Source organism: Lepidochelys olivacea, assembly GCF_965140295.1.
Source record: "Lepidochelys olivacea isolate rLepOli2 genome assembly, chromosome: 8".
Classification (NCBI taxonomy): Eukaryota; Metazoa; Chordata; order Testudines; family Cheloniidae; genus Lepidochelys; species Lepidochelys olivacea.
Window position 1 is genome coordinate 97,288,282 of NC_140418.1, and position 15,577 is coordinate 97,303,858.

The window sequence follows — 15,577 nt, forward strand, 5'->3', positions numbered from 1 at the left end:
AGAGGCAGAGTCGTCAGAACCGTCAGTGTGGGATGAAATAAAGCCGGATGGTCCAAGAGCAAAAGAGGTTCCTCTGTGGAAGGGCCTGGAGGAGAGAGGTTGAGTGGAGCAGGATGCTGAAGGAGAAGGGGATCATCTGCGGGAGACGGCATTCTGGGAGCAACGAGACGCTGGGAGCATGGACAGGAGCTGGCATATGGCAACATCAGTTCAGCCATTGGCATGAGAGGGGACAAGTGCCCTGATGTATGTAGGATTGGGCATGCAAGTCCAGACGTCCCCGTGGAGTGGACAGAGCTGGAGGTGACAGCAGCAGGCCACTCACTGTGGCCAGTGGCAGGGCCGATGGAGCGCGGTGCTTGGACTTATGCGCTGATTGGGACTTTTTGTTGCTGGAGCATCCAGGTTGATGCAACACTTCTCATCCAACCTAGCACAGCTCGGGGAAGCAATGATGTGTTTAGAGGCAGTCCCCATCAGGGAGCCACCCTTATGTCCACAGCTGTGCCTCTTATGAGTATGGTGGGTCTTGGGCAGTAGCGGTGGTGCCTCTGGTGCCGGCTGGGAAGGGCCCAGGGAGGAGCTCACCGCCGGTATGAAGCACCATTCTGATGCATCTGTCGGTCCTGGATCCAGTTGTGCACATGGTCACATTACCTCCTCCATACGACACTTGCAGAGGTGAAGTTCTCTGGCCTCTCGAGGCCAAGCCGGGAAAGAGTGCCAGATGGAGCAGCGGGTGGCAACATGAGCTTTGCCCAAGCAATACAGACAACATTGGTGCTCGTCACTCACAGAGAAGGACCATGGGCATGAAGCACTGTATTTAAAACTGGCTTGCCAGGGCACAGTCCAACAAAGGAAACCTAGCTAACTAATGGACAACCATATACAACTAATAAAAACTATCTACAGACAACAATCAAAGAACAGCTCTCTTGGTAAGCTAAGAGCACTGAGGAACAGGGGTTCCGACTCTGGCCATACAGCAGCAAGAAGGAACTGGAGCAGTGTCAACCTGCTTAGCCTCTTAAAGCCTCAGATGCACTATGAGGTCAATGCACGATGCACGTGTGGGTTAACGGATACTACTATGAACCGTTCTGGTTCCAGCGTATGTGGATCCATGTTTGGAATCCACATAGGGATCATCACTCGAAGAAAAACATAACACCTAATCATCTAAGTTGGCACATCCAAAATCAATATTAGAAAAGTTCTCAGTTAACAATATTGCTGAAAGTTAAAACATACTATATTAAATAGCGAATCAGCAGAGAATACACATGTAATTTCTAAAAAGCCTTTAGAGTTTTTTCCAGAAATGACCAACTGGCTCAGTGAGAAGCAAAATTACCCATATAGGATTTCAAGGCTTTATCAAAAATCTGATGGGTTCTCCACACTTTTACCAGTGGTGGTGGATGATTTCCTTTTAAAATCATAATTCATTCTAAATTGAATTGAAACAATACTTCAAGTACACCATGAAGTGTTAACTAGTGTTTAAGGTAAGGATTGTCCCAAATAGATCCAAATATATGCAGGTCAAAAGAAAAATGAAGTTCACAGGTCAGTAAAAAGTTAAGTACAAAGTTCAATGCCAGCCTGACTCTTCATCATATAACACCACAGACATTGGTTAAAGATTTACATTTTAAGCAGCTTACATTTAAATTATAACTGAATAGCTCTTCAAAGAAGTGTTACAGCATTTATGAATAAACGTATATTATGGGAAACACATGGGTACGATATAATCACATCTTATTATGTTATGTGCAGTATACTTTCCTATATACATATGGAAAATGTCTAATGAAATCCATTAAATTGTGGCAATACTGAGAGAAATTACAGATGGTCTTAAACTGAAATTATTTTTGAAAAAAAGAAGTTGGAATATGTCTTGCTAAAATGGCACTTCTAAAACCACAGATATTTAGCTTCTGAGAAAGATTGCTGAAGTACGAAACTGGAAGGAATGCTTGAGAAAGTTGCTTGAAGGTTGAGATTTAAATTACTGCATGAACATAAAAGTCTTCAGCGGACATATTATATAATGCAGAAGATAATATTCACATCAACTACTTTGAATCCCTTTCTCTGAACAGGCAGCTGGAGACAGACTTTGTATATAAAATAAAACTACCACATTTTAAAACTAATAGCTTGATTTTGATTGGAGTAGTCTCTAAAACAGAAAAATGTTTATATGTCAATGTAAACTGTATATTCAAGTATTCTGCAAAGTACAAAAATGTATTCTTAGTGTAGTCTATTGAAACTTAAAGAAAAAGTACTCAGGTCTTGAAAGAAAAAAATTATATCTTAACTCCGTATGCTTTGTCAACAACATGAACTTTCTCTTGAACACGTTTGCTCTCTCCAGACAGATAATTAGGTCTGTGCAAAATACCCCTGTACGCCTAGCTACTTAGACATTTTAAATCAAGTGAAAATGGATTTTATTTTAATTAAGAAAAACAAATTCTAGCCCACTCCTTTTTTAAAAAATTCACTTTTAATTTAAGCAGAAGTTATGTCACCTAGCATCCTCTATTTGAACTATTAATTTAGTTAACTAGTGAAATGAATATGACAAATACAAAATTCATATTCATAGCTCAAAGATGGAAAACATTAAGAGTAAACCGCATGCTGCATAAAACACAAAGTCAAGAGAGTATTTTAACCTTTGTAAGTGAAAAAAACAACCAATAGCAAAATAATTTCTTACATACTGGAAGTCACTAGACAGACATTATATTCTCAGACCCCAGCACTCCTTCTGCACAATTATTTCACCATTCATAAATCATGGATATCATCAGAACCTGATGGAGAAACTGCCAGTTTCCACATGCAGACCTCAAAATCATTAGAAATACAAATTCTATATTTGCCTTACCTGTGGCACCCAATGGATGCCCTTTTGAAATCAAACCACCACTGGGGTTTACCACCCATTTTCCACCATAAGTATTGTCTCCTCTATCAATCAGCTCCCCAGCTCTTCCTATAAATAGTAATTGAAAAAGGGAAAATAGCTGAAAAAAAGTCATCTTCTGGTACATTTTTAAACCTTACTGTTACTTCTGGATATTATTGCATATTTTGAGTCAGCCAAAACCAGAAAATTGTAGTGCATAAAACTTTTGGAACACACATGTGAAATAACCAAAGGATATGAACATTAACTGCTTACACTGTTTGGACAATAGGTGTTAATTTGCTTCCGTTGCCCACCAAATATATATTTTAGTACACTATATAAGCTTTTCAATTTATACAATAATTAAATTAATAATTGGTAAAATTATAATGAAAAGAGCAAATGTTCCTGAAAAGGAGCAGTCAGTCATTACAGATACTGTTATGTTTTTCACTTGAAATCACAACTTGCAGTAATACTAATGAGACATAAGGTGGGTGGGGGAATATCTTTTATTGGACCAATTTCTGTTAGTGAACGAAATACTCCTGGGGGAATTCTACACCACTGCACAATGAAGAATTTTGCAGAAATTAATGTTGGGCATGCAGAATTTCCTTTTTCCCTCCACAGAAATGGGCTGCAGAGATGTTGGGTGCCACTAGGGCTGCTGGACCCAGCAGAGCCCACCTCGCAAATAGAAAACAAGGCCTTGAGGGAGGGGAGGGAAGGGAACTGGAGGGTTCCCAGGAGCTGCAGTTCCCATCACACCTGGAAGAAAAGAGGTGGTGGCACGCAGGAAACTGCAAGCCTGCGACCCAACATTAGGCTGTTTCTGCTTCTGGATCCCTGGGTTCTAGAAGGGTAGGGTCTGTGAGTGCCTGGGCTGGGGGTGGGGGCGCAGCTGGGTTCTGAGGGCAAGGTGGTGTGAGTGTCTGGGCCAGGGAGGGCCCCATGGCTGGGCTCTGGATGGGAGGAGATTATGAGTGTATGGGCTGGGGGTAGGGTTACCAACCATCCAGGACTATCCTGAAGTCTCCAAGAATTAAAGATTAATCTTTAATTGAATAGTATGTCACGTGATGAAACCTCCAGGAATATGTCCAACCAAAATTGGCAACCCTAGCTGGGGAGGGGGCATAGCTGGGCTCTGGGAGAAAAGGGGTATGAGTATCTGGGTTGGGGGGCTCATGGCTGGGCTCTGGGGGTAAGGGGGCATGACTCCTTTGCCCCCTGGCTGGGTTCTGTGTGAGAGGGGACAGAGAAGCAAGTACTGAATTGTCGTAGGGGTTTCTTTAACTCTATTCCTGGGGGAATTTGTGTGGGTGTCTATTGTTACAGACATACTTGCTGACAGATATTTTGAAATAAATTACCAAAATAATTGAAACTGGTGTGATTATACAGTGTTATTTTGACAAATAAAATTTGCAGAATTTTAAAATACTGTGAGCAGAATTTCTCATATTTTGGCACAAAACTGCCCAAAGAGTGAAGGACCAGCTTTTGAGCTACACAACCTGAAGAAGAGGTGTGCGTAGCTCAACAGCTTGTCTCTTTCACCAACAGAAGTTGATCCAATAAAAGATACTACCTCCTCCACTGTATCTCTCATATCCTGGGACGAATATGGCTACAACTCTGAAAGCAGTAATATTAATGGCAGTTATTGGCATGCTGCATACTCAACACTTTTAAATACATACATTCTTACTTAACAGTTTCAGTATTCAACAAACACAAACCACATGAAGTGCCAGATTTTGATTCATAGGGGTGAACAAATAATCATGTTCATTTGGATTAAGCAATTTTCCCCACTGAAGAGCTCTCATGGTGTAAGAAGGTAAAGAAACATATTCTCATGATATTGACTGAAGAGTGAAATTGATTAGAACACAAAGAAAAAAGGCATACAAGATATGCTACTGAGTTATAAGTTAATAATTGACCAAATGGGAGTCATGGGAGCAGTGTGTTGCATTTTCTAGGTGCACCATGACAGATGTAGAACAAAGAGCGGGTGCTTCTTTTTACTAATGAGTGTACATATCTAAATAAATAGAAAATGACTGCAACCACTTTTGCTGCTACTGGTGCCACAGAGACCCAGCAAATAATAATGTGGTATAAAGGAACAAGTCAGAGAAAGGGAAGGGACAGTAAGAAGAAAAGGACAGAGGAAGAGACCTTTTTAAAGTTTCGTTCAGTTAAAAATCTTGAGTCTAAATTCTTGCAGGCCTTTTTATTGAATCCCCAATCTCAGTTTGACTGTTCATAAATAAGACTATACATCACCTAGTGGTGTGTAAGTAAAATCATGCTATTTTTCAGGAAATGATTCACAGAGGATGTTCTCAACTTTTTAATTCAATGTTTGAAAAACCAATAATATGTTTAAAAGCTGAACTTTTTAAAATCTGAAATGTAATAGTTCAACATATTTTGAACATAAGAACATTAGAAAAGCTATGCTGGGTCAGACCAACAGTCCATCAAGCCCAGTATCCTGTCTTCCAACAGTGGTCAGTGCCATCTACTTCAGAGAATGAACAGAACAGAACAATCATCGAGTAATCCATCCCCTATTGTCCAGTCACAGCTTCTGGCAGTCAGAGGTTTAGGAACATCCAGAACATGGGGTTGTGACCCTGACTATCTTGGCTAGTAGCCAGTGATGGACGTATCCTCCGTGAACTTATCTTATCCTTTTTTTAAAACAATGTTATATTTTTGGCCTTCACAACATCCTATGGCAATGAGTTCCACAGGCTGACTGTGCGAAGTACTTCCTTACACTTGTTTTAAACTGTTGCCTATTAATTTCATTGTGTGACCCCTGATTGTTGTTGTCACGCTGTCTGGAGTGGCTCAAGACTGAGTGCCAAACTCAGGACAGACTATCAAAAGCAGAGCAGAAACCCCAAACTAGCTGTATGTTCTATAATTAGATTTCACCAATCCAGTAACAAGTGTGAACTCCTAAAGGACTATAACAGTCTTACCACGGAGTCACCGGCAGTCCCCTTGGGCATTCCAGTTTATCTTGCCATCCAGGCAAGCTGAACTATGTGATAGATGGTCACTTTACACCAAAAATGTAAAGTGACCATCTTTACATGTTCAGGTCCCAGTCCCAGAGGACCAGTCACTTACTCTAGGTCAATTGTACTCAGATCTCAAACTAAGGACAACACCTGTAGCCAATCCTATAATAAACTAACTAAAGATTTATTAACTAAGAAAACAGAATTATTTACAAGATTAAAGCAGGTAAGCATACATAGACAAATGTGGTACAATCTTAAATTCAAAAGATAATAGAAGCTTCTATAATAAGCAAGCTTTTATATCCTTTGGGGCTAACCCAAGCCAAGCAGCTTGGGGATCTCTTGCTTATGTCTAGGAATCTTTTCCCCTCAGAGTTCAAACAGCATAAAGAGACACAGCTTCTCCTTGTCAGAGATTTTTATCCACACTCACCCCAGAATCCAAGCTGATTCTGCATATAGGTGAGTGGGGGGGAACAATCAACAAAGTCTTTGTTCAACAATGGCTCATTTCAATGCACTAGTCCTTCCTGATGGGCAGGAGATGATACTTCTTGGGGTAAACTAATATTTCACACTTGGCAATGCTTCTCCAGTAACTGTGGGGAATTTACAGTCAAACATTTTTATAGTTTAAATGTTTGCTCTGTAACATTACCTTATGACACAGGATACTGATATACATGCAGCATCTTATAAGCATTCCATAAAGTCTAAACACTAAGCACATTGTTATAAATCTAATATCTATTTTCATAATGCTAACACACAGGTAAACAAGACTGCTTTCAAGCTATGCATTTGTAAGTGTTCAGTGAGGCCTAGGGGCCTTGGCATGAGCTGGCACCTGGCCTGCCAGCATCACGCTTGTGTCATGTAAAGGGGTAAATATCACTTCCCTATTCACTTTCTCCACACCATTCATGATTGTATAGACCTCTATCATATCCCCCTTAGTGGTCTCTTTTCTAAAATGAGCAATCCCAGTCTTTTTAATCTCTCCTCATATGGAAGCTGTGCTATACCCCTAATCATTTTTGTTGCCCTTTTCTGTAAATTTTCCAATTTTAATATATCTTTTTGAGATGGGGTGACCAGACCTGCACATAGCATTCAAGGTGTGGGCATACCACAGATATATATAGTAGCATTTTGATAATTTCTGTCTTATTTTCTATTTTTTCCCCTAAATTTTCTTCCTATTAGCTTTTTTGATTGCAGCTGCACACTGAGCCAATGTTTTCAGAGAACAATCATTGTGGACTCCAAGATCTCTTTCTTGAGTGTAAACAGCTAATTTAGAACCCATCATTTTGTATATATAGTTTGGATTATGTTTTCTGATGTTCACTACTGTGCATTTAGCAACACTGAATTTCATCTGCCATTTTGTTGCCTAGTCACCCAGTTCAGTAAGATCCCTTTGTAACTCTTCACAGTCTGCTTTGAACTTAACTATCTTAAGTAGTTTTGTATCATCTGCAAACTTTGTCACCTCACTGTTTACCCCTTTTTACAGATCACTTATGAATATGTTGAACAGCACTAGTTACAATATAGATCTTTGGGGAAACTCTGCTATTTACCTCTCTCCACTGTGAAAACTGACCATTTATTCCTACCTTTTGTTTCCTGTCTTTTAACCAGTTATTGACCCAATGAGAGGATCTTCCCCCTCTTCTGCTGTGATTGCCTACTTTGCTTAAGAACCTTTGTGTGGGACCTTTTCAAAGGCTTCTGGATGTATTGTATTTGGAATCAAGAAAAAAAAAAATCATATCTGAGACTGAGTCCCTCCTTTATTCTTTGTGAATATTTCTGAAACAACTTATCAGCAAAGCTATCTTTTATGTGGCTTTATTTGAAATTTACTTTGCTGTATGATTGGTTTAAATCTATAGTCAGTGCTTCTTGTTCAAATCCCTTAAGTAAAAAAACACTAGAACATAAAATTTAAGGTCTTACCTTAAATACAAAATGTTAATGCATAGTCAGAAAACTGATGGAAAACTAAGATGTTAGAATAGGAGACACCTTTTAGGAGATTTCTAATTTTGTAGCCCCAAAATTTTCCAATTCAATACACCTTCCTAAGTGTTGGTGGATTTTTTTAAACTATAAATGTTGACTAAGTGCATCTGGGAATTAAGTGTGAAAGAAAAATTGAAAAAAACCCACTGTGTTTACTCACACTAGCCAGAAAATTAGTTCATAGCAACCTAACATTGCCACTGGAAACAGCAGGGAAGCACCAATGGTGTTAAGAAGGTTGAGAAGTAGCAAGATCAACTGGCCACAGCAGAAGTTGGAAGGAAGCAGACCAAAATCTAGGATAAATGAATAAAAGTCTAGGAACAGGGAACAAGAACTTGAGCAGCTGAAAAGAAGGGGACCTGAAGCTGAGACACAAATAAGAGGGAGGAAAGTGGGTCAACTCTCCCCCTGCAACTTGCTAACCACATGATTTTTTGCACCATGTATCTGGGATGCATTAATTTGCCTTCTGATATTCATGTGGTAGTCTAAATGGAGTCATTTGTCCAATTACAGTTTTTACAATATATTTATGACTTATTAATATTTTGCTTTTCTTCATCCTTATGAAGTTACAGAATAATGTTCTTACCATACAGGACAGATTCATGCAATGAAGCAGTAATAGCATTTGTAACAAACACTAAAGTTACAAGACATGTTTAATGTTGTCCATTTTAATAAACTAAAATTCTTCATTAATGTTATTACCTTCAGGACAAAGTCCTAAAGCTTCATAAGTAACAAGCTCATTAGATGAGAAACAATCATGGAGCTCAATCACATCCACATCTGTAGGTTTCAGACCTGCTTTGGAAAAACATCTTTTCGCAGCTTCTTTACTCATATCATAGCCAACCTACAACAACAAATTGTGAGTTACACAGCTCAAGACTTTAGACTACGCTCATCTGCTAATTGTGACCGGAACGAATGCTGTAAGTGAGCTGGCCTATAAGTGATGGAAATCTAAGACTGCAGTACAAGGCACATTAATATTAGAACAGATTACCATTATGTGGCATAATTTTGCAGCAAGAAATCAGAGATTCTAAACTTCATTGCAGGAACATTCTAAGTGATGGCTCCTCTCTGTTCTTCCTCCACTCCTTCTTCCCACATGTAATAGTATACTCAGCCAAAATTTTATTTCATCATTAAGGGCAAGATATGCTGCTGGTATAATTGGGCACAATTCCATAGATGTCCGAAGAATTGCAAATGCTTATGCCAGTTGAAAGTTTGGCCTCAAATCTCTATTTAGCTAGTAATCTGTACCTCTGCTGCCAGCCATCTTTGACTTTAATGCTAATATTCAATATTTTCTAAATCAGACTGTCTGGAATGCATTAATTTGATTTGCACCTACTGGGCTGAATTTGGCCCTCAGTTACCCCTGTGCAACCCCACTGACATCAATGAGGTTGAATATTATGTGGTAGATTCCCAGATGGTGAAAACTGTCACAGCTCCATTGACCTATGCAACAAAGGACAGAATTTGGTCCTTAATTACAATAGTCAAACTCATACTAGAACTATAGATGCAAATAACCCAAACTTTTGAGAAAACTTGGCTCTGCATCCAAACTTTGCAGTTTAGGCCTATCTCTGGTTTAAGTTAATCAAACTAGCAATTATACCTATGAATGACATAACCACCACACATTGATGGTTACGTGGTTTTCAGGTTCATAACCCTGCTGTAGAAGAGAAGGAAAACTAGATACATGTGTTCAAGTCACAAACAGATTATTCAATGCTGCATCTGTCTCACAATTTGTATGTTTTAAACCATGTGAAAAAGTGCAGCGTAACACTAAACTTTTTACAATCCTACACTTAATACCTATACGTACATAAACACATATAAAAACTGTTTTCTTAGCATTATTCCACAGATGTAACTTTTGTCCTAGAACTTTTTTTTAAGTATACAGTACATAGTTTATTTTTACTTCATAGTGAAGTGCAATGCACCTGCTATCTGGATATTTTTATCATGGAAACATCTGTAGTAGTATTAGGATCAAAGTGGGGAGCAGAGGAAAAGCAAAATTTTAAACCTACCGCCTTAATACAACTATTCTCCTCAAATGTACTTGAAAGATCAGTGACCATCTCTTGGGCCACAATTTCCACCGCTTTTGACTCCAATCCATGTTTTCTCACAAATTCCTCATTCGCTAAAACCACAGCTGCAGCTCCATCAGATGTTGGGCTAATTGAACATAAAAGAATTATTTACTCATTGCACACAATTAACAATGGTTTTCCAGAAAAAGAGCGCTATTTGTGGCAGTAGTCATTGATATGCAACCAAATTAGATCCATAAACTATTCCAAAGGGGTTTGCTGACATCACCTTGACCTTTCCATCAAAAAGCTGGCTGATCTCTTCTAGCAAAATCTTTTATTGAAACAGATTTCTTCAATTAAAATAGCATATTGCTCAAATTTCTATTAGAAACAGTGCTGACTTTGGAAAATCTCTTTCATGGACGGACAGGAAAGGCAGCAGTGAGGGAAAAACCTTGTTAAACAGCAGCAGAAATGCACTGATATGCAGGGCCAGAGAAATACATGAAAACAGGAAAATGAGGTATACTTTTGTCTAGTGAGGTATAGTTTAAGGATTATCTAGTTAAAGTTAGAGCAAAATGGGCTGAATTTTGTTTTATTTAAATTTTAATTTATAAAATGCATTTCATACTCTGAAGACAGATGGTACAGCATTTGAAAAAAGTCTACAGTTTATAATCCAGTGGCAAATTAAAGTTTGTTTTTTTAATATAAAGTGCTTCAGCATTTATTTCTACACAGTATCAAACTCCTGTTCTTACCAACACTGTAAAACAGTCAAAAAATCATAAATTTTGCGAGACTGCAACACTTGATCTAAACTGTACTTCTTCTGGAACTGGGAAAACCTAGGAAAAACAAACATATCTTATTTTAGCATAACCTTAGGAAGAAGACATATTAATCATAGCTATACCCACTGTATTGCTTTCATACTGTAATTTTACAAAGTGTAAGGCACTGAACAAAGAATTTATATTGGAGTATTGTTCCCATTGTATAGAATGGAAAGTGTCTTGTCTATTTTATGCTTTTTAAAAGTTTTGAATTTTACTGTTGTGCAATACAGGATCTCTTTCAAATTTGGTTTTCTTGCTATATTTTCATTACCAAAGTACAATATTGCACTCACGGGTTGTTAGTTGAATGGCTATGATTCTTCCATGCAATTTTTGCAAAGTGTTCTGGTTTTGTCCCTGAAAGAAAAAAGTTAAGCTATACTGAGAGGCTGTAATATTTTCTCACAGACTTATTAACAAGTGATAGGGATGCTGTATTCATTTCAAATTCTTATGGCACTAGCTCTAAAATCTCTGTTATAACAGATCCATTATATTAAGGATTCTTTGCAATACAACTGGGTTTGGGTCAGTAAATGTTTCAATTACTAGATATGAGATTATTTAAAACTGGCTGAATTCCAGCAGATAAAATGTCCAACTTAGATATTTAACGCATGGTGTTGTCATTAACAGACACATAGAAAATACAAAAGAGGCTAACAGCAATCAGTTTTTAGCCAAATTTGAACAGAGATATGTTCATATATTACTATTTGTCCACTGCACAGTAATTTAATTATATTGAAACATTTGTCTTCTAAATTATTTCCATAAATCGTCTGAAATAAATTTTAAATACGAGATGTCCAATAGTTCATCTGGCAGGAATATGTGCTGCCAAATAAGAGACTAAGTTTTAGAAGCAATTATGGGACTGCTATTCCTTTGGTTGGTGAGAACTGAAGGAATTGCAATGGTGGTACTTTGAGAATGTAAACTGAGAAATGACTAATGCAAAAAAGTTGTCGTAAAACAGTTATAGTTGCTACACATACCCGTACCAAGCACAAAACCAAATAAATTAAAAATTAAGCCTCCTATACAGGCACAAACCTTACCACTACCACAACTACTGTACAGCATAGAGTATACACCACAAGCTTAACTCCACCCCATGAATCCACTTTTCTGAAAATATCCCTTGATCAAGATTCCCCTTTCCCAACACTATTAGTTGTGGATGTTGGGTATGGCAAGTTACTGTACCTGGTGAAAAGGAAGTCATGGAATAACGTTTTATAACTAAGCTCCCAAACAAATTTTTCACTTTTCTTCGCCTAATACTTTATTCTGCAATAGGATTTTTCCCCACAAGTTTGAACAGTACCATATTTCTCCATATGTTCTTTTCCAGCATTTCCAAAGAACTGTACGGCTACTGGAGCAGCAGAAAAGCCATGTTTGTTTATCATCATTTCTGTGTGTTTATCTAGTGGATTTGTCCTGTTCGGGAACTAAAAATAAAAAGTTGTAAATTAAGCAACTGACAAGTTTAAGGTAAATTATCCCTTTCCTTTATAAACTACAGTATTGCTGCAAAAATATAATGGACTTTGAGAAAAAGAGAATCTCTCTTGTAACAGGACAGCACTCTGCCCAAGTAGGGTATTTTGAAATTTCAATAACTTGCTTACTTGTAAGAAAGGACAGATAAGCAGAAGATAGTCAGCAACTGCGTTATAGGGAGGTGGGGCGGGAAAAGGACTTATTGAAGCCCTTAAAAAATGCCCAGGAGGCATTTAGGGTCTACTGGATTCAGCATGGGACAAGGAGTCAGAAGAATTGGCTTCTCTTCTTCCTCTTCCCCCCCCCCCACAACCGAAATATGAGTACAAGATTTATATTCCAATTGACTTCTTTTATAATTATATGGTAAAAATGTGAAAGTAAGCAATTTTTCAGTAATAGTGTGCTATGACACTTTTTGTATTTTTATGTCTGATTTTGTAAGCAAGTAGTTTTTAAGTGAGGTGAAACTTGAGGGTACGCAAGACAAATCAGACTCCTGAAAAGGGAACAGTAGTCTGGAAAGATTGAGAGCCACTGGTCTAGGTCACATACCGCAAGTGTTAGGAACTATTGAACTTTAGTCTTCCAACAGTGATAAATTTACTGGGAAATTAATCTCTTATCTGTGGATACAAGATTTCACATTGTACATTTATATTTCCCAATAAATGGTTGTGAAAGGTACCTTAACTATTTTCATAGATATTTAGGTCAGAAGGGACCATTATGATCATCTAGTCTGACCTCCTGCACAACGCAAGCCACAGAATTTCACCTACCACTCCCACAAAAAAAACCTCACACCTATATCTGTGCTATTGAAGTCCTCAAATTGTAGTTTAAGGACTTCAAAGAGCAGAGAATCCTCCAGCAAGTGACCCGTGCCCCATGCTACAGAGGAAGGCGAAAAACCTCCAGGGCCTCTTCCAATCTGCCCTAGAGAAAAATTCCTTCCCGACCCCAAATATGGCGATCAGCTAAACCCTGAGCATATGGGCAAGATTCATCAGCCAGATACTACAGAAAATTCTTTCCTGGGTAACTCGGCTCTCACCCCATCTAATAGCCCATCACAGGCCATTGGGCCTATTTACCATGAATATTTAACTACCAAAACATGTTATCCCATCATACCATCTCCTCCATAAACTTATCGAGTTTAATCTTAAAGCCAGATAGATCTTTTGCCCCCACTGCTTCCCTTGGAAGGCTATTCCGGAACTTCACTCCTCTGATGGTTAGAAACCTTCATCTAATTTCTAGTCTAAACTTCCTGGTGGTCAGTTTATATCTATTTGTTCTTGTGTCCACATTGGTACTGTGCTTAAATAATTCCTCTCCCTCTCCGGTATTTATCCCTCTGATATATTTATAGAGAGCAATCATATCTCCCCTCAACCTTCTTTTAGTTAGGCTAAACAAGCCAAGGTCCTTGAGTCTCCTTTCATAAGACAAGTTTTCCATTCCTCGGATCATCCTAGTAGCCCTTCTCTGTACCTGTTCCAGTTTGAATTCATCCTTCTTAAACATGGGAGACCAGAACTGCACACAGTATTCCAGGTGAGGTCTCACCAGTGCCTTGTATAACGGTACTAAAACCTTATCCCTACTGGAAATACCTCTCCTGATGCATCCCAAGACCACATTAGCTTTTTTCACGGCCATATCACATTGGTGGCTCGTAGTCATCCTATGATCAACCAATACTCCAAGGTCCTTTTCCTCCTCCGTTACTTCTAATTGATGCATCCCTAGCTTATAACTAAAATTCTTGTTATTAATCATGCATGACCTTACACTTCTCACTATTAAATTTCATCCTATTGCTATTACTCCAGTTTACAAGGTCATCCAGATCCTCCTGTATGATATCCTGGTCTTTCTCTAAATTGGCAATACCTCCCAGCTTTGTATCATCCGCAAGCTTTATTAGCACACTCCCACTTTTTGTGTCGAGGTCAGTAATAAAAAGATTAAATAAGATTGGTCCCAAAACTGATCCTTGAGGAACTCCACTGGTAACCTCCCTCCAGCCTGACAGTTCACCTTTCAGTAGGACCCGTTGTAGTCTCCCCTTTAACCAATTCCTTATCCACCTTTCAATTTTCCTATTGATCCCCATCTTATCCAATTTAACTAATAATTCCACATGTGGCACCGTATCAAACGCCTTACTGAAATCTAGGTAAATTAGATCCACTGCGTTTCCCCTGTCTAAAAAAATCTGTTACTTTCTCAAAGAAGGAGATCAGGTTGGTTTGGCACGATCTACCTTTTGTAAAACCATGTTGTATTTTGTCCCATTTACCACTGACCTCAATGTCCTTAACTACCTTCTCCTTCAAAATTTTTTCCAAGACCTTGCATACTACAGATGTCAAACTAACAGGCCTATAATTACCTGGACCACTTTTTTTCCCTTTCTTAAAAATAGGAACTATGTAGCAATTCTCCGATCATATGGTACAACCCCTGAGTTTACAGATTCATTAAAAATTCTTGCTAATGGGCTTGCAATTTCGTGTGCCAATTCCTTTAATATTCTTGGATGAAGATAATCTGGACCCCCGATTTAGTCCCATTAAGCTGTCTGAGTTTCGCTTCTACCTCAAATATGGTAATGTCTACCTCCATATCCTCATTCCCATTTGTCATGCTACCATTATCCCTAAGATCCTCTTTAGTCTTATTAAAGACTGAGGCAAAGTATTTGTTTAGATATTGGGCCATGCCTAAATTACCCTTGACCTCCACTCCATCCTCAGTGTTTAGCGGTCCCACTTCTTCTTTCTTTGTTTTCTTCTTATTTATATGGCTATAGAACCTTTTACTATTGGTTTTAACTCTCTTTGCAAGGTCCAACTCTACTTGACTTTTAGCCTGTCTCACTTTATCCCTACATGTTCTGACCACAATAAGGTAGCTTTCCTTGCTGATCCCTCCCTTCTTCCACTCCCTGTATGCTTTCTGCTTTTTCTTAATCACCTCTCTGAGATGCTTGCTCATCCAGCTTGGTCTACATTTTGATGGAAATGTAGATAATTTACTTTACGCAATATATCTGATGATATCTTAAACTAATCGATGTGTACATAGGAATTTGGAACTCTTTTATACATTTTAAAC

At 38.4% G+C, this 15,577-nt stretch overlaps 1 protein-coding gene across 2 annotated transcripts in view; it reads right to left on the minus strand.

Annotated features, from left to right (window-relative positions):
* SCP2 (sterol carrier protein 2) overlaps positions 1-15,577 on the minus strand; it is a 56,482-nt gene that overhangs the window by 23,810 nt on the left and 17,095 nt on the right. For both annotated transcript variants that reach the window (XM_084637604.1, XM_084637603.1), the window contains exons 6-11: positions 12,270-12,396; positions 11,233-11,296; positions 10,862-10,948; positions 10,089-10,239; positions 8,731-8,878; positions 2,912-3,019 (exon numbers count right to left, since the gene is read on the minus strand). In XM_084637604.1, the coding sequence (XP_084493730.1) occupies positions 2,912-3,019; positions 8,731-8,878; positions 10,089-10,239; positions 10,862-10,948; positions 11,233-11,296; positions 12,270-12,396 (685 nt within the window). The remainder of the gene's footprint in view (positions 1-2,911; positions 3,020-8,730; positions 8,879-10,088; positions 10,240-10,861; positions 10,949-11,232; positions 11,297-12,269; positions 12,397-15,577) is intronic.